This window comes from Monodon monoceros, unplaced genomic scaffold, assembly GCF_005190385.1.
Source record: "Monodon monoceros isolate NGI ecotype Baffin Bay Population unplaced genomic scaffold, NGI_Narwhal_1 Super_Scaffold_20, whole genome shotgun sequence".
Taxonomy (NCBI): Eukaryota; Metazoa; Chordata; class Mammalia; order Artiodactyla; family Monodontidae; genus Monodon; species Monodon monoceros.
Window position 1 is genome coordinate 107,028,189 of NW_021703777.1, and position 21,359 is coordinate 107,049,547.

Here is a 21,359-nt window from a genome sequence, read left to right on the forward strand (position 1 = left end):
AAGAATGTTGAGCCACCAAGCCACTACAAAGCTGCCGCCAGCAGTGAGCCCCGAGGGAACTCAGGATGGAGACAAACTGCAGAGCCCTGAGCCACTGCAGCCAACCCCGCAGCAGTGCACCCGAGGGGACTCAGGATAGGAAAGAACAGGACACCGCCCTAGAGAGCTATGGTACCTATGAAAGGAATCATTTCAGTGAGCCCATTTGAGTGAGCCCAGGCTCTTGCATCTTCCCATACACAGAAGAGTGCTAAGTTCACTGACTTGAGATACCTGGTTTTCTTTAATTAATGGTCATCTTTTGATGTTCCGACTCCCTGGTCTTTGTTGCAAAACCTCTGTATGTCCCGGCTCCTCCCTTACCTCTTTGGAGCCATTCCTCAGAGCTGCCTGAGAGGCTGTCTTCTGGGCTTGAACTCCTCAGAAAGTCCACCAAATAACACAGTTCTCAATTTTTAGGTTGTGCTTTTTTTTTCAGTTGACATTCCCAGCTTCAAAGACACCCTTTCTGAGCTATTCTCTCAGCATTTTTTACTGGTTTTTACAGGAGAGGCTTCAAATTTTTGCTTGCATATCTATCTCCTAAAAATTTTTTGAAAAAATTGTAACTACTTGAACATTTTTAGATTGACATCTAAAATTTTTCACCAAAAGTTTAAATACTTGCAGTTATATAATTTTCAACATACTGCGTATGTTGACTTTTAAAAAAAAGATGTTATGTTTTTCTGTGTATCCACTGGAATGACGCCTGTCATCCTTTAAAAGATAGTGAAGGGACTTCCCTGGCAGTCCACTGGTTATGATTCTGTGCTTCCAGTGCAGAGGCTGCAGGTTTGATCCCTGGTCGGGGAACTAAGATCCCACATGCCGTGCAGTGAGGCCAAAAGATTAAAAAAAGAAAGTGAAATTAGCCCTTCTTTAACATTTAGAAAGTTTACATTTTTCCTTTTTCTTCTTAACATCCCTTGAATGTTTCCCTTGAATGTAGTAATAATATAATATATTCTTAAACTAGAAACTCTTTTGTCATGCTTTTCTGCGACAACAACATTATATATAATTGAAATTTTAAAATATTGTCTATAACCATAAGTGTCTAAACATTAACATTTTTTCTTCTGGATTATTCTATCAATATAATTATTGTCAGTATCTAGTGGGTCAAAACAACATAAACGTCGTGAATTTTGGTATTTTTTTAATGGAAAGTACGTTTTTATTGGAAATACATCTTTCATTGAGATAAATGGCTTTCCCTCCGTCCCACCATAGGTTTCTGTACCTGAATTGCATGATTCATTATTAGAATAATAAACTTTAGAAAAATTTCATTCATAGTTTTTATTTGCATATATATAATTACTGAGAAACTTTGTTCATGTAAAGTAGATAGGAATGGTATTGGAAGGGTTTTATTAAAGCAATATTGTTCTATAAAGTTTTTTAACCTTCTGAGTTACATGTGAGAAATTTTTATTGTTGTTGGTTGAATTTTATTTTCCAGATTGTAGATAGTTGGTAGCATTATTATTTCATGTAGCAGTTTACAATTTTAAAATACCTTTAAGTTTTATTATCTCACTTGATCATCATGTGAAGCAGACATATCATATTACACCTTTATTTTATAGATGAGGAAACTGAGGTTTGGAGAGGTTAGGTGTTTTGCCCAAAGACATAGAAGTTCCCAAAAGGGATACCAAGACCCAGTGCAGATCTTCTGCTTCCAAACCCAGTGTTTGTTTTACTGAGTTAGCAATTATTCAAAATATTATGAATTTTATTATATCATTGCCAGTATAATATCACATACTTTAATGTATTTTTATCAAAAACTTCAAGCTGTGATGTAAGTCATTTATCTCACGGATGGCATCTCCATATAACCTAATTGGCAAAGGCAGTCCTCATTTTCAAACCAGTGACACAAATTTTAATCTTTGTCAGAAAGCCTGATTTAATTTTTTAATTCAAAGAAATGTGTTCCTAAAGTTTCAAGGGGTATCATAAACTCCGCTGAGAAATAAATTGCATCCTACATCTCCTAAGCCAAATTACTAAGAGCAATCAAATTTAAATGTCAAAGATTATTCTTTTTTATAGTATAGGTTATAAAAACTAGGCAGTGAGTCAATATGCTGTTTCTCATTGCCAAATTTGAAATAAAGCATTGTAATATGTACCTAATATTAGGCTATTTGTGAAGCAAGGATTATATTAAAAAGCATTGTATTCCTGTGGTAAATATATGCATAGTGTGTATCAAACTGTTATTTGGCTTTTTTTAGTATTTAAATAGGAATCAAGCATAAAAATTAGAAATAACTCTTAATTTCATCATACATCATTATAAAAATGTTCCCATGTATTTTATTTTATATATATATATATATATATATATATATACATATATATATATATATATATATACTACTAAGTACTAATAGGTTTACCTGCTAGTAAATTTTTGTTTTGTTTTGTTTTGGTTAAAAGGAGGTAGAAAGCATTAAGTACTATATAAAGTATAAGGGGATATGAAATGATTATAACCATTATAAATATTTTATGATAAAATAGGTTGTAAAGTACTTTATTGAACATCTCATAGCTTCTGAATAAAACATGTAGAATTTTTACCTCTGAGTTTTATCCAGTGTCTCTTGAAAAAGACTGATAGTCCTAGAAAATGTTCTACTTATTTTTAAAAGAACTAGCATTACTAAGAATATTATTCAGGTTGGTAGAAGGTTCTTTTTCTAACTAATGACTTGTCCTAGGGATAAGTATTAAGAATAGTTGAAAATAATTGTTTTTAATCAAATATATACAAAAATATGTTTTTAAAGTTCAATAGTAATAGTAGTGGGCTTCCCTGGTGGCGCAGTGGTTGAGAGTCCGCCTGCTGATGCAGGGGATGCCGGTTCGTGCCCCGGTCCGGGAAGATCCCACATGCTGCGGAGCGGCTGGGCCCCATGAGCCATTGCTGCTGAGCCTGCACGTCTGGAGCCTGTGCTCTGCAACGGGAGAGGCCACAACAGTGAGAGGCCTGCGTACCGCAACAACAACAACAAAAAGTAATAGTAGTGAATACTTGTACAGTATTTACTATATTTCAGGCACCATTCTAATAAGATTTAAAATATATTAATTCATTTAATCCTCCCAGCAGCTGTTTGAGGTAGTTATTACCCCACCTTACAGATGATATAGATGAAGAACAGAGAGGTTAGTAATTTTGACCAAGGACACACAGCTAGTAAGTAGTATTACCTGGAATTGATCCCAGAGACCCCATCTTTATCCATAATGTCCTGCTGCTTGTCTGTTCAGTATTTCTTACTGTTTTTGCTTTGTCTCATGTGACTCTTTCAAAAGCAATGGATTCTTTGGCAGTAGTGATTGGGGCCTTCACACATGCAGAATCATTAAATAAATTTATCATTACTGCCGCCACCCTACTTTTCACTATTTCTGAATTAATAAAGCCAACCCTATTTCTAATATGTTTCATTTTTAACTGCAGCATGTATGGCAAGGTAAAAGATAGTCTGTAGATTTAGGGTGCCTTGATCAATCATTTAAAGAAGGAGGAAGCTTTCCTAGTAAGATTTAGGATAAGTTAAGGTAATGTGTTTCCTTTGTAAAGTGAGAAAAAGTCTGTTCTTAACACAGGTACTTTCTTAGGTGGATAAGATGTAGGAAAGAGTACTGTGGAGGGTGATTCCCTTAAAAGCCTTCTTTCGTGGGAACCCTTGCAAAGTCTTCTAGTGTGTGTACCTAGTTAGAAGACCAGATTAGGAAAGGTAACAGTTTCTCAAAAGTCTGAACTCTTGAATTTAAAAAAGCTAACCTCCACAAGGGATTTGTTTTCTCTTAAGACTAGTTTTATTTATTCCCAGTGTAACTATCTAGGGAACAGTAAAGATGCCTTTTATTAAGCAACTCCAACTCTCCTGGAGAATTTGGCCTGAAGGTACTTTAATGATAGGTAGTTTAAACAGAATGTCTTTTTAAAAATATTAGGGCCCTGTCAGTAACAGGCTCTTCATCATGTCATTCAGTCTGTGAAATAGCGTCCCGCCTCTTGGTTTTCTAGATCCATACCTTGGAAGCTCTGCTTAAGACAGAATGAATTGAGGGTGTGGCATTCCTTCCTTGTTTGGTGGTGATGGCTGGGGTGGGAGGTACCCCAGGACATTTCGACAGTATGCTGTATACAACCTAGAGCAGGGCATTTAAATGTGAATTGATTGTTATTCTGGAGCTCTTACCATTTTTCTGTGGATTAACTAAAATATCATATCCTTCTGCTGTTAGTATTCCCAAGCTTTTAACAAAGTTTACTTAAACGAGCAAAGGAGGGCTAAATTCTGAGCCTTAAATATTGAGTTGCAGCTGGGAAGAGCTTAAATCTTGATACTTTCATCTCCGGCACTTCTCAAAAAGGATTGCATCTTTTTTGTAGGACAGTAAAATTAAGTATGTTGTGTGACATTCTGTTAATACAGTAAGTTGGCAACCACTGTATAATCTAAAATGATATTGTAATAAATAATATTACTCTGTTCTTATTTATAGGTTTGTTCCAGTGCATTAAGTAGTTGCTCTATAAATTTTTCTTTAATCATTGGATAGCCATCTCATTTGCTTCCAATTAAGCATTGGATATTTTCCCAATAATATGTGATATCTGTTTTTATTCAGTAAATCTGGAAAAAGAGAGGAAAATATTTGTCTTATAATACCTATAGGTTTGCCCTATGCTTTGGCTTCTTTGATTAGTTAGAGTCAGCAGTCTACAGAATGATTCACTCATGAAAAGAATGGATTTTCTTCCTGTTTTTTGGCCTCTCTTAGCTTAGCACAGTAAATGTAATTTCTTTTTTTTCTTCTTTCTCTTATTTCTGCTTATTATATACATACATACATGTGTACTTTTTAAAGTGCAATGCTAATTGGCATTTTGGGAAAGTACTTCGTTTTTAAAGAAGTTCTTAAATTGAAGAATTTCTTTTCTATAAGATCTTTTTTACTGTTAACTTATGTCTGTTATAAACTTCTTAACATATTTAACCTAAGGTCTAATAATAGTCAAGTTTTCATTTTAACCAGGCCTTTATTAGAGGAACATGCCACTCTGAATTTGGTCTTTCAAGGTACCAAGCTTATTTTTTGTGTTGCCTGAACTTATTTTACATTGATTTTTACTTTCTCAGATGAATTTGTGATAACTGCCATTTTATCTGTATTTAAAAATGTTTCAGCAAAGCTAGCAGATTTTTCCGTGACTTCTTTAGTCATGAGGATCAAAGCTTCATTCATATACAGTTTAACCTTTGCTCTCTTCTAAGTTCAGATTTTACTCTTTAATAGCTTTTTTCTTACTATAGGCATGAGTTATGTTTCTCCATGCTAATTTAAAAGGTCATCTGGGGCTTCCCTGGTGGCGCAGTGGTTAAGAGTCCGCCTGCCGATGCAGGGGACACGGGTTCGTGCCCCGGTCCAGGAGGATCCCACATGCCGCGGAGCAGCTGGGCCCGTGAGCCATGGCCGCTGAGCCTGCGCGTCCGGAGCCTGTGCTCCGCAGCGGGAGAGGCCACAGCAGTGAGAGGCCTGCGTACCGCAAAAAAAAAAAAAAAAAAAAGTTCATCTGAAAAAAACAATGAAGAGAGCATCAGAGGTCTACCACATGATTTTTTCGGTGAGGCAGGGCTTCATTGTGCTTCCAGTATTGTGAAATGTTCTTGAAAATCCACACTATGTTACTGTTTTTTCAAATTGAGCTATAAGATTTTTCTTTGTAAGGATGTTTATTTTTATTTATGAAGCGTTTGCATTTTGATTAAGTTTTAAAAATTTTCCCCCTTAGAAATTTTGTGGATGTTTTTTTGTCTTGATTTTGCTAGATTAATCAAATAATAAAAATATGCAATCAACTTTTTTTTTTTTAAAGGAAAGTACTATACAGTTACCAGTTGTTGGGCCTTTTCCACAGACTCTGCTTTCTCTTGTTGTATCTCACACTGAGGACTAGTCTCATTCACCTACTTCAGACTCGCATGTAGACATTAGTCTGATGGTGAGATGATTGGCCATCTCAGAAAATTTACTTTTCTGTAATTGTCTCACTTGTAGGGCCACAGGTAATAAGCCTTTTTTTTTTTTTGAGCGTCTACTCTGAGCAGAGAACTATGCTCAATACAGTTCTTTTCTTTAACTGTCATTGTTTTTCCGTTATGAGAACTGAGTTACCAGCAGGGTGGCATTAGCAGAAGGAAGGTACCAAGTATCTGTACGTGTGTTGTGTGCTGTATAAATTCATTTCAGTAGAAATGATCACTGCTCACCAAGAATACACAGTCCCAAAGGAAGTATACCACAAGGGCCCCAAGGTCAAAGAAGGTAAACATGTACAGAGCTCAGTAAAATGTTCAGAGAGTATCAGTGCAGTTTTCTAAATATTAACAGTGTCAGACATGGTGCTTTTTATTTTTTTACACTTAGACCAATTAGTTCATATTAAAGCTGCTTTTACTAAACTGCTTCGCAGAGATTTTCTAACGGTTTGTTTCAGTTTTGATAATAAGTTAGCTGATATTAATATGCATGCTGGGATGTTCTTCGGAATGTCAGAGTTCTTTCTCACTTTTAATGCAATGTCAGAATTTTATTTCTCATCTCTCCTGTTGGTTTGACTCTTGTGTTTGTGCTTTCCACTTTACAGGCATGCAGTATGGTGAATATGTTAATAATCAAGCTAGCTCCGCACCAACTCCCTTGTCATCCACTTCCGATGATGAGGAAGAGGAGGAGGAGGATGAGGAAGCAGGTCTGCTTTAGCTTTACACCAGTTCTTGACCTTTCCCTGCTCGAGTTTTCTTTTTATGTCCACAGTCTTACTGGTCCTTAAAAAATGTGTCTTTGCAGATTTAGCTCAGTAGCTTGGTTTCAGTTACAGAAGGTTGGGGTCACTCGAAATGAGGTGTTTTGCATGTTTATTTGTTTTGTGTTTTCTCCTTTGGACCCCTCTACCGTTTTGTAAGTAACAATGCATTTTTCACGAAGATAGAGTGCTTTCTTCTTTCCGAAGCGCATTTTCTCTCGTGCCACATGCAAAAGAATGAGTCCTGACTGAAGCTTTTGGCTGATGATTGCTGTAGCACCCTTTTAGGACTCCTTTTAGGAATGTTTTATTTTCTGCTTTGCATGCTACTTTAGTCTAATCAAAATGAATCATGTGGACTTCATAAAAGTGAAAGAGAAATAGGACATTGTTCCTCTGAAGTCCTTGTGGCCTTTTCTGTCATCTATTTAGAAGACCCCAAATTTTTACTTATCTTCCTGCTTCATGAAGTAGTAGTTCACATCATGCTAGGTGAAGAAACTGTGCATGCGATTATGTGTTGCAGGCTGTTTAATATCTTTTTCTGCCTTTGATAAGTATAACTGTTGAGTATTAAGCTACTCAATTTGTCCATTAATTCTAATCGTTTGACGGAACCAATAAGTGATGATCTTTCAGGTTATTATACATGACCATGATTCTCTTTCTGTTATCTTTATAATTGAGTGGAAGGATTTGCTCTGTAAACAATCCGCTTAACTAAAAGTTTCCACTTCCTTTGCGTTTTTTAAATATTCAGATCCTTATGCATGATTTGAGGTGGTGGGTTGAAAATAGAGGGTTCCAGATGGAGAGTAATTTTTCTTACCTTAAAAATCTACATACCCATTTATCTTTCTGAATTTGGGGCAATTTTTTATTTTATATAATTTCAATCTTATAGAAGAGTGAAAGAAACTACCGTATACACTTTACCATTTTTGCCGCATTTGCTTCTCTCTATACACATTTTTTCCTACGTCATTTGAAGGTGGAGATATCATGAACCTTTACCTCTAAATACTCCAGTATGTATTTCCTGACTGTAAGGACAGTGCCTTACATAACATAAACACAATACAGTTGTCAAGAAACTGAGCACTGTTAACAATAATATCTGTTACACAGTCCATAGTCAAATCTCAACAGTTGTCTCAGTAAGATCTCTTATAGCTGTTTCCATGGCCCAGGGTCATGCACTGAATTTAGTGGTCATTTTTGTTTAGATTCCTTCAACCTAGAACAGTTCCTTAACCTTTCTTTCTCTTTCTTGACTTTGACATTTTTGAATAATAGAGGCCAGTAATAGAGGCCAGTTATTTTGTAGAATGTCCCTCAGTTTGGGGTTATCTGGTGTGTACTTGTGATTAGATTCAAATCATGCATTTTTTGGCAAGATTACCACTGAAGTAATGTTGTATTCTCAGTACATTGTGTCCGAGGCACATGTTGTTGATTTACCCCCATACTGATGATGTTAACTTTGATCACTTGATTAAGATGGTGTCTGCCAGGTTTCTCAACTGTAAAGGTACTTCTTTTTTCCATTGAAATTAATAAGTGATTTGTGGGGAAATTCTATGATACTACGTAAATTTCCTGTTATTTTTTTTAAACCATCACTCACTAGTTTTAACATTCATTGGTGATTTTCTAGTTCCAACATTCCTTCTATATTTATGAGTTGAGGTTTCATTGTGAAGAAGAGCTTTCTCTTCTCCCTTGTTGATTGCTTTGGGTTCATATTGACTCATGGATTCTTATTTTATTCAGTGGGTAATAATCCATTACTGTCATTAGTTATTTTGATAGCAACTTGTCCTGGCCAGTAGCAGCTCCTTCAAACTGTCTTTTTTAAATGTTCCCATGAATCTTTAAGCACTTATTTTAAGTACCTTAAGTCCTCGATAAGATGTTCCTAGCTCATCTTGTATTTGGGCTGCTGCAAGCCTGGGACAAACCATTTCCTTTAGTGCTGGTGCATATAGTAGAGAAGGGTGTTTTAGAAACCAAGATGTGATTGTAATGTGTGGTCATTGCTAATGATGGGTCATTGCTCCCAGGTCCTGAATTATTATTATTATTTAATGTGTATATTATTCAGATCCTACATATGTCTCACTTTTTAATCTCATGATCCTTATTTTACACATTTCAAAAATGTGTTTTTTTGCATAATGTTATTTGTCAGCCTAAATTACTCCCGTTTTTGTTCTGCTTACAATTAGGTGCAGTGGTTAAAAACCCCTTTTCCTTAGACAGAAAAAAAAATTGGAAAATCAAAAAGATTTAGCATTAATGGCTTTTCTCCTATCACCTTATTTTACTACTTTTTTCTGGAATATATTATAGATTAAAAATCCCTAAATTCTTAACTCACAGCATTTAGATTTTAATAATACCTAACATTTTTGAATACTTACTGTGTGCCAGATGCAGCACTAAAGAGCTAAAAGCTGTGGGGTTTTGTGTCATTTCTTCTAAATTCAAATCCTGACTTTGTCACTTATTAGCTTTGTGACCTTAGACAAGTTTCTTAAACTCATTGAGTCTCAATTTACTCATCTGTAAATGAGGAATAATAACAGTAACAATTACATATGGTCGTTTTGAGGATTGAAGGTATTCTTCGTAAAGAGCTTAGAACAGTGTCTGGCAAATGGTAAAATCTCTCAAAAAAAAAAAATTAGGTGTGGGCTTCCCTGGTGGCGCGGTGGTTGAGAGTCCGCCTGCCAATGCGGGGGACACGGGTTCGTGCCCCGGTCCGGGAAGATCCCACATGCCGTGGAGCGGCTGGGCCCGTGAGCCATGGCCACTGAGCCTGCGCGTCCGGAGCCTGTGCTCCGCAACGGGAGAGACCACAACAGTGAGAGGCCCGCGTACCACAAAAAAAAAAAAAAAAAAAAAATTAGGTGTCATTACTAACATTGAGAACATGTTTTTATCTCAATTTTTTCTTCTCAACAATCCTGCAAGGCAGAGATAATTGGCTCCATTTTTCAGATGAGTTGACTACGATCTGAACATGTACAGTAACATTTGTCTCTGGTCACACAACTCCTAAGTAGCAGAGTGGAGATTCAAACCGAGGTCTGTCTGCAGAGAGGTGTGAAGAGGATAGTCTTTATTTCCTAGTGAGAACACAAAGCCCTGGAATAGGTGGGAACTAAAGGGCACATGGCAGTGGTCACCATGGCATTTCTTACGTGTTGTCTTCCTCCTTTGCCTTTTTTATCATGCAGCAAAATAATGACTGGACTATGGACATTTTTACTAGGATCCTGGTGTTATTTCTTCATCGTTTGTTAAAAAAAAAAAAAAAAAAAGTCCTAGTTTTGTTGATTGCAAATTAAAGGGACATTCTAAGTGAGGGGAAAGAAAAAATGGAAAGAAAATCTAGCTTTAAAATGAATTTTATTTTATTTTTTAAATCCTGCCCAGTTACAGTATTTTTTTCATATGTAAAAAGGTAAAAGAATGCCTCAAATTGGTACGGAGATTACATATAAGTGTATCTGTCAAGTAGAGATTTTGGAATGCTCTATTTTTTAAGCATTTCAGTGGTATTCATTCCCTATAATCATGAGATTTTTATGTATTTAGTTTATGTGGATTATTCTCCAATTTTGGAAAAATTTATTAAGCAGTAATGAAATATCAACTAGCAAGCAGGTTTGGAAATCAGTGATAATCTTCTTTATAGTTATATTTAAAGTAACTATCCTCTTATTTTAGCTTTTTATTTATTAAAGCTTAGGGTTTCCTTGACAGCGGGTCTATCTAGGAGTCAAGTACACGGATATTTATTTAAAACTTTCAGTTTTAAAAGAAAATTTGATTTCAGTTCTGATTTTACATTAAACCATCTAATTATATTTTTTTAAATTACATGCTACAAATAGGCTTCCTTTTTAAGGTTTCCTCATTAAATGCACACTTGGAAACTAAAATAGGATTTTGTACTAGAGACAGTCTTATGTTTTGTTGGCAGCTTCTAAAAGTTCAGAATTGTTGGAGAATAAACTTAAAGAAAACTTGAGCAGATAGCAAGCTATCAGGTTCCCATAATGGTTATATCTTAAATTCCTCACTAAGTTTATTCAGTCACAGGTATTCACTCCTTCAGTTGTTAGTGCTAGAGTGGACCTTTTATTAGTTTTAGATTCAGTACTGAAGACAAGTACTGTCATACCTATACTAGTAAGGAATACTAACTTGAAAATGGGAGTGAAAGGGAGTAAGCAGTGAAATAAAGTGAAAGGGGAGAGTAAAAAATCAGAAATCAATATCAGCCCTAGTCCCTGGGAGACACTGTCAGCTAATGTTCTGTCACCTGCTGTCCATACTCCCAGTGCCTTTCCTCTCGGGAGTTTTCAGGTTAGGAAGAGGCCAGAGGACAACAGGAAGCTCTCTCCCATGGCTCTAGTAATGTGACAGCTTGATTCTATATTTTGTAAATGACGTTAGGAAAAAACTTCTGATTTTTTCATAATGAATTTTAAGGTGCTAGTCAATTTTTATTTGACTTTCACACAGGCTAATAGTAATTATTCAGTGCCAGGTACTATGTCAAAGATAATGATATGTTTATGGTTTGCTTGGATATTTTAAAAGGTAATGTTGTATTTTGATACAGAACAAATTAAGTCAACTCCTGTAGATAACAGCACAGTATTGGCCTTATCTCTAACTTCCACAGAAAATTCTTTTTTTTCTTAATTCAAGTATATAATATGGTATTGTTAACTATAATCATTATGCTATACATTAGATCCCCAGATCCCTAGAACATGTATAGCTGGAAGATTGTACTCTTTGATCAACATCTTCCCTTTTCTTCCACCACTCCCCTACCCCCAGCCAAAGAAAATCCCTAAAAGGGTTCAAATCTATCTTTCTCTTTAACTGATATACTATGTGATTATTTTAACAAATAAATATCTTTCAACTAAATTCAATACATATTTAGTATACTTTTTAAATTTTAGAAATTGAATACATGTCCTAGGTCTGTGAAGGATATAAAAAGATATCCATGCCATTAAGAGCAGTATTCGTTTCAGGGTTTTCAGTATTCATATACGTTGAAAACAAAATGTGCTCATATGTGTGCAGATGATGCCTGTTCTAGCTCGCAAACATCATGTATATATAACTGCTGTAGCTGGAAACGCCAACTCTCTGTACAGTGGAAGAGGGCAGAGTATTAGGGCTACAGCAGAAGGAGATTTGGTACCAGTGTCCAGAGTTAGAATTCAGAAGGCACTTTCAAATAGAAATAGTGATTGGGTGGTGATTGGATGTCTAGGCTAGCCCTAAAACTAATTAACTGAAATACTAAACATTTGCAAATGCTTTATTTTTTCCAGCCTGTCATAAATGTATAGTGTTTAATCAATAATATGGATTATGGGTTTTTTAAGAGTGCTTATGAAACAACTTGGGATAATAAATACCAGTTATTTCATTATTTCTTTGAAAAAGTGTATTCTGAGTTCTGAGCAACCAACTTATAAACAGATTAATAATGCCCTATTTGTGAGCTTGCTTAAAAACCCAAGGAGCTCACAGTCTGATTTGGAATATAGAACAAAATGATAGTAAGTCCTGTGTTAATCATAGTGTTTTATAGGAATACATAGGAGAATTTGGAACCGGATGTAGGGTGGGATGACAGGGAGGATTCTCCTGGAGCGGGGGCAGGGGAACCTAAACTGAATCTGAAAGAACTTGGAATTGGGCAAGTGAGGGATCTGGGGAGAGGCAGAGACACTTTTTGAAACAAAGCAAGACGCTTGAGAGAAGGTAGCATGTTTGGGGAACTTTAGTGAGTTTGGGACCTATGGTTTGCAGAGAGCAGTGGCAAGAAGAATTGAGTGAGGGTGAGTAGGATGGCTGGGTAAGATCTTTAAGAACCTTGTGTTTCCTAGTAAGGAGTTTGGATTTTATCTTGAAGGTAGTGAGAGGTCACTGAAGGAGTTTACATGAGAAAATAACATAACCAAACTTGCATTTTGGAAATGCAAATTGATTTTGCATTTACAGAAGAAATTGATTAGAGCTTGAAGCTTTTGGAATAAGCCAGTGAGAAATAAGAGTTCTTAGACTAAGGTAGAAGGAAGATTGGAGGGGGGGGGGGAGAGTATTACCGAAAGAAGAGAACCGTTTTTACAAATCACAAGTAACTTGGTTCTCAGTGATAAATGTTAAGGAAAGTTTGTTTGAAGTCTGAGAGCAAACGATTAGCCTTATCCATCAGGAGGTTCTTGTCTTGGTCTTTCTTTTCCCCTCTTTTGTAGCACTGTTTTAGCATAGGAAGAGGGAAGAGAAAAAAAAGAACATTTCCTGAGTCTCTGGCTAGTACCTGTTTAATTTATATCTGTTATAGCTGTTTAATCTTAACATTAGGCCTGTGGAGTAGGTGTTATAACATCTGTTTTTACAAATAAGGAATGGCTCAGAAATGTTAGGATTCTGGTCCGTTTTCTCTCAACTGGTAAGTGGTAGAGATGGAATTTGACTTACAGTTTTCCCTGTTTTATACAAGTTATGAGGAAGTGAAATCTCAAATTACCTGGTTAATTTCAAGTTGAACAATACTAGTAAGTAACTATATTAGACTTTGTTGACCCATAGAGAGAGAATGGCTTAAGTTTTTTTTAGAAGGCTTCAGTGCATCCTGGTTTTTTTCCCCCAACTTCACAGATTCTGAGCTAGTCATTTGACCTTACTCCTTACTTCCTCAGATTCAGCTCCCCCTCTTTTCTGACTTCCCCTTTTCTTCTCTCAATGTGTGACATAGAGCCAGTAAAAGAATGAGGGAAAATGTTTCCCAAGTATTACATTCATATTCACCCTCCGTTTGATCTCAGAATATTTGTTATCACTAATTGTACCGTGAAGTGACTAAGGCAAACTGGACCTATCAGAGGTTTTAAGAGTGGTGACAAGTACCAAAGCTTCTCATTCGACTAAAACTAGCTCGTATTTAGAAAGCAGTATTTTGCTTGGTATCTTTGTTCCAAATATCAATACAGTAGCATAGCTGCCTCTATATACTAATAATATGACAGGGAAGCAGATATCATATGTGATTACAGTACAGCTTGAAAAGTACAGTAATTCGGGGTTAAGAAAATGTCCCTATATAGGAGAAGAAATGATTTCCATTGGCATGTCAGAAAGGTTTTAGGAAGGGTTTGAAATTTGAAGGATGAGTAGGAATTTGCCATGTGGAAAAAGAAAATCTAGGCTAACAGACCAGTATGTACGGTACATAACACAAAAAATAGTGTATTGGGATGAAGAGTGAGAAGTTGGGTGTGACTACGTCATAAGGTAAAAGAGGGAAGGTGGTACAAGAACAGGTGGGAGATGGAGGTGACAAGGAAAGTCGAAGACAAATTTTGAAGTTTTTTTTATGGCAGTATAAAAGCATTTAGACCTTATTCTATAAAATGGTAGGGGAACTAGTGAAGGTGTTTTTAAGCATGTTTAGAATATTGACATGTTTCATAATGTACCTTTTTAAAAAATATCATTTTGATTTGTATTGGCAGTAATGGCATAACCTAATTAGAATTAATCTGAACAATAAGTTTTAGCAAAGTTTGAGTCTGTTTAGTGTTTCATCTGGATTTATAACTTTTATTGTTGCTTCGATATTTTAACAAGTTCAAAATAGAGATTTGCATTTGTTCTTTTCTTCTGAAAGTGAATTTTAAAAACTTTTTAAATTTATTCAACTGCATTGGGTCTTAGTTGCAGCCGGTGGGATCTTTTGTTGCAGCGCGCAGGCTCTTCGTTGTGGCGCACAGGCTCTTCGTTGCTGTGCTCAGGCTTCTCTCTAGTCGAGGCGTGCAGGCTCTCCAGTTGTGGTGCGCGGGCTCAAGAGCGCATGGGCTTGGCTTCCCCACAGCATGTGGGAATCTTAGTTCCCCGAACAGGGATTGAACCCGTGTCCCCTGCATTGGAAGGTGGATTCTTAACCACTGGACTACCAGGGAAGTCCCTGAAAGTGAATTTTATTTTATTCTTTTATTTATTTATTTTTTAGTTTATTTATTTATTTTTACTTTTGGCTGCATTGGGTCTTCGTTGCCGTGTGCAGACTTTTCTCTAGTTGTGGTGAGCGGGGGCTACTCTTTGTTGCAGTGCGCGGGCTTCTTATTGGGTGGCTTCTCTTGTTGCAGAGCACGGGCTCTAGGTGCGTGGGCTTCAGTAGTTGTGGCACCGGGCTTAGTAGTTGTGGCTCGCGGGCTCTAGAGGGCAGGGTCAGCACTTGTGGCACATGGGCTTAGTTGATCCGTGGCATGTGGGATCTTCCTGGACCAGGGCTCGAACCCGTGTCCTCTGCATTGGCAAGCGGATTCTTAACCTGTGCCATCAGGGAAGCCCTGAAAGTGAATTTTAAACTAGCAGGTTTCAAATTATCCAATAAATAAAATAGAATATTTCTATCAAATTAATACTTTAAAGTTTGTTACTATAGCGTTATTATCTAAATGGGCAATATTTTTAAGCATTAATATTTGATTTGACATGGAAAGAAGAAGCTAAGCAGCATAATTAAGTAGTATTATGTATTATGTACCTGTTAATCCTATACTCCTAATTTGTCCCACTCCCTTCTCCCCTTTAGTAACCATAAGTTTGTTTTCTATGTCTGTGAGTCTGTTTTGTTTTGGGGTTTTTTTCTTGTTTTTTTTTTTAATTTTTAAATTTAATTTTATATATTTTTTATACAGCAGGTCCTTATTAGTCATCAGTTTCATACACATCAGTGTATACATGTCAATCCCAGTCGCCCAATTCATCACACCACCCCCAGACCCCTGCCGCTTCCCCCCTTGGTGTCCATACGTTTGTTCTCTACATCTGTGTCTCAATTTCTGCCCTGCAAACCGGTTCATCTGTACCATTTTTCTAGGTTCCACATATATGCGTTGATATACGATATTTGTTTTTCTCTTTCTGACTTACTTCACTCTGTATGACAGTCTCTAGATCCATCCACGTCTCAACAAATGACCCAATTTCGTTCCTTTTTATGGCTGAGTAATATTCCATGGTATATATGTACCACATCTTCTTTATCCATTCGTCTGTCGATGGGCATTTAGGTTGCTTCCATGACCTGGCTATTGTAAATAGTGCTGCAGTGAACATTGGGAACATTGGGGTGCATGTGTCTTTTTGAATTATGGTTTTCTCTGGGTATATGCCCAGTAGTGGGATTGCTGGGTCATATGGTAGTTCTATTTTTAGTTTTGTAGGGAACCTCCATACTCTTCTCCATAGTGATTGTATCAATTTACATTGACTGTATCAGTATACATTCCCACCAACAGTGCAAGAGGGTTCCCTTTTCTCCACACCTTCTCCAGCATTTGTTGTTTGTAGATTTTCTGCTGATGCCCATTCTGACTGGTGTGAGGTGATACCTCATTCTAGTTTTGATTTGCATTTCTCTAATTAGTGATGTTGAGCAGCTTTTCATGTGCTTCTTGGCTATCTGTATGTCTTCTTTGGAGAAATGTCTATTTAGGTCTTCTGTCCATTTTGGATTGGGTTGTTTTTGTTTTCTTAATACTGAGCTGCATGAGCTGTTTATATATTTTGGAGATTAACCCTTTGTCCATTGATTTGTTTGCAAATATTTTCTCCCATTCTGAGGGTTGTCTTTTCGTCTTGTTTATGGTTTCCTTTGCTGTGCAAAAGCTTTGTTTTATATATAGATTCATTTGTATTATTTTTTAGATTCCACATATAAGTGATATCTTATAGTATTTGTCTTTCTCTGTCTGACTTCACTAAGTATAATTTTCTCTAGGTCCATCCATGTTGCTGTAAATGGTGATATTTCATTCTTTTTTTATGGCTGAGTAATATTCTACGGTGTGTGTGTATATATGTAAATACACACACACACACACACACACACACACACACTCACTCACTCACTCACTCACTCTACATGTCCTTAAGCTAATTGTCAGTTGATGGGCACTTGGGTTGCTTCCATGTCTTGGCTATTGTAAATAGTGCTGCTGTGAACATGGATGTGCATATATCTTTTCAAATTAGAGTTTTTATTTTTTCTGGATATATACCCCCAAGAGTGGGATTGCTGGATCATATGGTAGCTCTATTTTTACTTTTTTAAGGAACCCCCATACTGTTCGCCATAGTGGTTGCACCAATTTACATTCCCACCAACAGTGCATAAGGGTTCTCTTTTCTCTACACCCTCCCCAGCATTTCTTATTTGTAGACGTTTTATTGATGGCCATTCTGACCAGTGTGAGGTGATACCTCATTGTGGTTTTGATTTGCATTTCTCTAATAATTAATAATGTTGAGCATCTTTTCATGTGCCTGTTGATAATCTGTATGTCTTCTTTGGTGAAATGTCTATTTAGGTCTTCTGCCCATTTTTTTGATTGGGTCGTTTGGTTTTTTTTGATACTGAGTTATATGAGCTGTTTGTGTATTTTGGATATTTAACCTAGTGTTGGTCTCATCGTTTGCCAATTTTTTTCTCCCATTCTGTAGATTGTCTTTTCATTTTGTTGGTGTTTTCCTTTGCTGTGCAAAAGCGTTTAAGTTAGATTAGGTCTCATTTGTTTATTTTTGCTTCTATGGTATTTTTTTTTAATTTTTGAATTTTATTTTATTTATGTTTTTATACAGCAGGTTCTTATTAGTCATCAGTTTTATACACATCAGTGTATACATGTCAATCCCAATCTCTCAGTTCATCCCACCACCACTACCACCACCTCCGCCACTTTCTCCCTTGGTGTCCATACATTTGTTCTCTATGGTATTTTTATAATAACTTTATTGAGATATAATTCACATACCATAAAATTCACTCATTTAAATTTAAACAAAATTCTGCAACCATCACTGTGTAATTCTAGAACATTTTCTTCACCTCAAAGTAGAAACTCCATGTTTTAGCAGTCACTTCCTATTCTTGTCCCCCTTCATACACACATGCGCACATACACGCACTAATCTACTAATCTACTTTTTGTTTTTATAGATTTGTCTGTTTTGAACCTTTCATATAAATAGATCATATACTATTTGGTTTTTGTGACTGGCTTCTTTCTCAGCATAATGTTTTCAAGTTTTATCCGTGTTATGGCATGTATCAGTCCTGTGTTCCTTTCTATTGCTAAATAATATCTTATTGTGTGGATATATATCACATTTTATTTACCTGTTCGTAAGTTGTTGGACATCTGGGTTGTTTCCACTTTTGGGCTGTTATGCGTAATGCTTCTGTGAGCGTTCATGCACAACTCTTTGTGGGGGTGTATGTTTTCATTTCTCTTGAATGGAATTGCCAGGTCATGTGATAACTGTTTGGCGCCTTTTGAGAAGCTGTCGGACTGTTTTTCAACATGGCTACAACATTTTACAATCTCGTGGAGGCTTCCATTTCTCCACATCCTTGCCAGAACTTTCTGTTATCTGTCTTTTGAATTACAGACATCCTAGTGGATGTGAAATGGTATCTCACTGTGGTTTTGATTTTTATTTCCAGAATAGCTAGTGATGTTGAGCATCTTCTCATGTGCTTATTGGCCATTGGTTTATCTTTTTTGTAGAAATGTCTGTTCAGATCCCTTACTCATTTTAATTTGGTTATTTGTCTTTTTATTGTTGAGTCATAGAGTTCTGTAAATATTTTGCGTATTCGACCTTTATTAACTAGATACATGATTTGCAAATATATTCTCTCATTCTGTGGGTTATTTATTTTCTTAATGATATCTTTGGAACACAAAAGTTTTTAATTTGATGAAGTCCAGTATATCTAATTTCTTTCTTTTGTTGCTTGTGCCTTTGGTGTCATATCTAAAAATCCATTGCCTAACCGAAGGTCGTGAAGATTTACTCCCATATTTTAAGAGTTTTAGCACTTACATTTAGGTCTATGATCCATTTTGAGTTAATTTTAGCATAAGGTGTAAGGAAGGGGTCTAACTTCATTCTGCTGCATGTGGATATCTAGTTGTTCCAGCACAGTTTGTTGAAGGGAATATTCTTTCCCCATTGAGATGTCTTGGCATATTGGTTTGGTTTTGTTTTGAGGTGAAATCTACATAACATAAAAGTAAACATTTTAAAGCATACAGTGGCACTTAGTATATTCAGTATGTTGTGCAGCCACCACCTCTCTCTGATTCTGTCATTTGGGTTGTCATGCAGTCACCACTTCTGTCTAGTTCTACCTTTGTAAATGTAGTGAACTTGATAAAACTAAACATTTTCATCATCCTAAAAAAGAACTCTATACCCATTAAGCAGTAACTTCTCATTTCCCCCTCCTCTCGGCCCCTGGCAACCACCAATCTACTTTCTATCTCCAGAGGTTTACCTATTCTGGATATTTCATATAAATCATATCATTCAGTGTATAACCTTTTGTGTCTGGCTTCTTTTGCTTAGCATGTTTTCAAGGGTCATTCATATTGTAGCCTGTATCAGTACTTAATTCCTTTTTATAGCTGAGTAATATCCCATTGTATAGATATACCACATTTTGTTCATCCATTCATCTCTTGGTGAATATTTGGGTTTTGGTGTATTGTTTTTTAACGCTATTACTTCAAGACTTTTGACCTTGTATATCAGCATTCTTCTTTAGTTATAAATTCACAAATACAAGGAAAAGGAAGAGCCATTACTTCCCATTCTTAATGACCTATACGTGCAACAATATTCTATTTACCACAAAGAAAGCACTTGGTATGTATTAGTGTCTTTCACCTATTATTTATTTTATAGCCTTCATGTTTTGTAAGTTGCTTCATAACCAGTCTCATCTAAGCATCACAAGAACATTAAAAAGCACACAAAGGGCATTTAAAAAATTGTTCTCATTTTGCGAGAGAGAGTATTATGATGATTGTCACTTACCCAAAGTTATTTAGCAATTAAATGACAGAGTCTAATGTAACTACAGTCGTTTGCCTCCAGATCATGTTCTTTACTGATAACAAAATGTTCCTACACAAAAAATTTTAGCTATTATGCCCTGAGTCAATACACTGAGTTCTTGTAGTTAACCAAAATTATTCAATGAAAGATAGTTATGCATATCTATTCTTTCTATATCACAGTTGAAAATTAACCTAAAATATAGTTTAAACCCGGTTATAATATTGGTGTTAAGAGCCAGGGATAACCTCTGTACTACAGAATTTTATCTTCTGGTGAAAAAGACCAAGATCTTTAACACAAAAGAGAGGCTGTGTGCGTTTTCAGTTGTTTTTTTTTTGTTTTTTTTGCGGTACGCGGGCCTCTCACTGTTGTGGCCTCTCCCGTTGCGGAGCACAGGCTCCGGACGCGCAGGCTCAGCGGCCATGGCTCATGGGCCCAGCCGCTCCACGGCATGTGGGATCTTCCCGGACCGGGGCACGTACCCGTGTCCCCTGCATTGGCAGGCGGACTCTCAACCACTGCGCCACCAGGGAAGCCCCGTTTTCAGTTTTATTCATTAGTATATACTCTAGTGTATCTACCTATGTTAACTGTAGGCTCTCAATAAAATATTTGTTAAGTGAATGAATGAGAGAAATACATGTTCTCCCAGCTGTGTGATACCACTGCGTTTTATCGTAAATAGCCACTGAATATTCCCGTTAGTCTTTCAAGTTTTGAACGAATACATGTAATAAAAATTCTTATAATCTAACACATATTTATTAGAGTACCTTTTATTTTTGTTACCTTATTAAACATGGCAGGTACTGTTTAATCTTGATTGAGCAGATGAATAAACCGAGGCATAGAAAAGCTTAGTAACATGCTAGGTAGCAACCCAAGCCATAGATTCCTCTCTTATGAAGGTTTCATACAGCTATGCTGAGTTATAAAAGTAATTATTTAATTATCTTAAAATAACGTGATAGTGATATAGGGTATTTAATAGCTTGTGATTTGGTAGATCCAATCTTTGAGATGTGATTTTATTAACATTTCTATCAATCTAAAATTGATGTTTGTGTGTTTGACTACTTTGAAAGTTGTGTATCTTTTCTTTAAGATGCCTTCATGTGTGTCTGCTTAAATTTTATCAGCTCCGTATTCTTCCCACTTTCACCCCCTGTATTATCAGGAATTTATGTATGGTTTTTTAAATGTCATTAAACATCAGTCATTTCATGTTTTTAGGATCAGGAATTTTCCTAGATCAGCAAAACATCTTTTTCAAAATTGCCAAAGGTTGCTTTAAGATATGTTGTCATTTTAAACTTAGTAGATATTTTGGTTTTCCTTTTAGGTGTTGACAGCTCTTCTACCACAAGCAGTGCTTCTCCAATGCCCAACAGTTATGATGCCCTAGAAGGAGGCAGCTATCCAGGTACTTTGTTTTGTGCATATTTGATGTTTATTTGAAAAGTTACAGACCATCAATTACTTCAAACATGAACATGTACTATACATAATTAGC

The 21,359-nt window shown here is 36.2% G+C and overlaps 1 protein-coding gene across 8 annotated transcripts in view; it reads left to right on the forward strand.

Moving 5' to 3' along the window:
• Positions 1 to 21,359, forward strand: part of SEC24B (SEC24 homolog B, COPII coat complex component) — a 94,943-nt gene that overhangs the window by 34,413 nt on the left and 39,171 nt on the right. For 4 of the 8 annotated variants that reach the window (XM_029235378.1, XM_029235381.1, XM_029235376.1 and 1 more), the window contains 2 exons: positions 6,728 to 6,832; positions 21,189 to 21,269. In XM_029235378.1, the coding sequence (XP_029091211.1) occupies positions 6,728 to 6,832; positions 21,189 to 21,269 (186 nt within the window). The remainder of the gene's footprint in view (positions 1 to 6,727; positions 6,833 to 21,188; positions 21,270 to 21,359) is intronic. The other 4 variants (XM_029235383.1, XM_029235382.1, XM_029235379.1 and 1 more) reach the window with 1 other exon arrangement.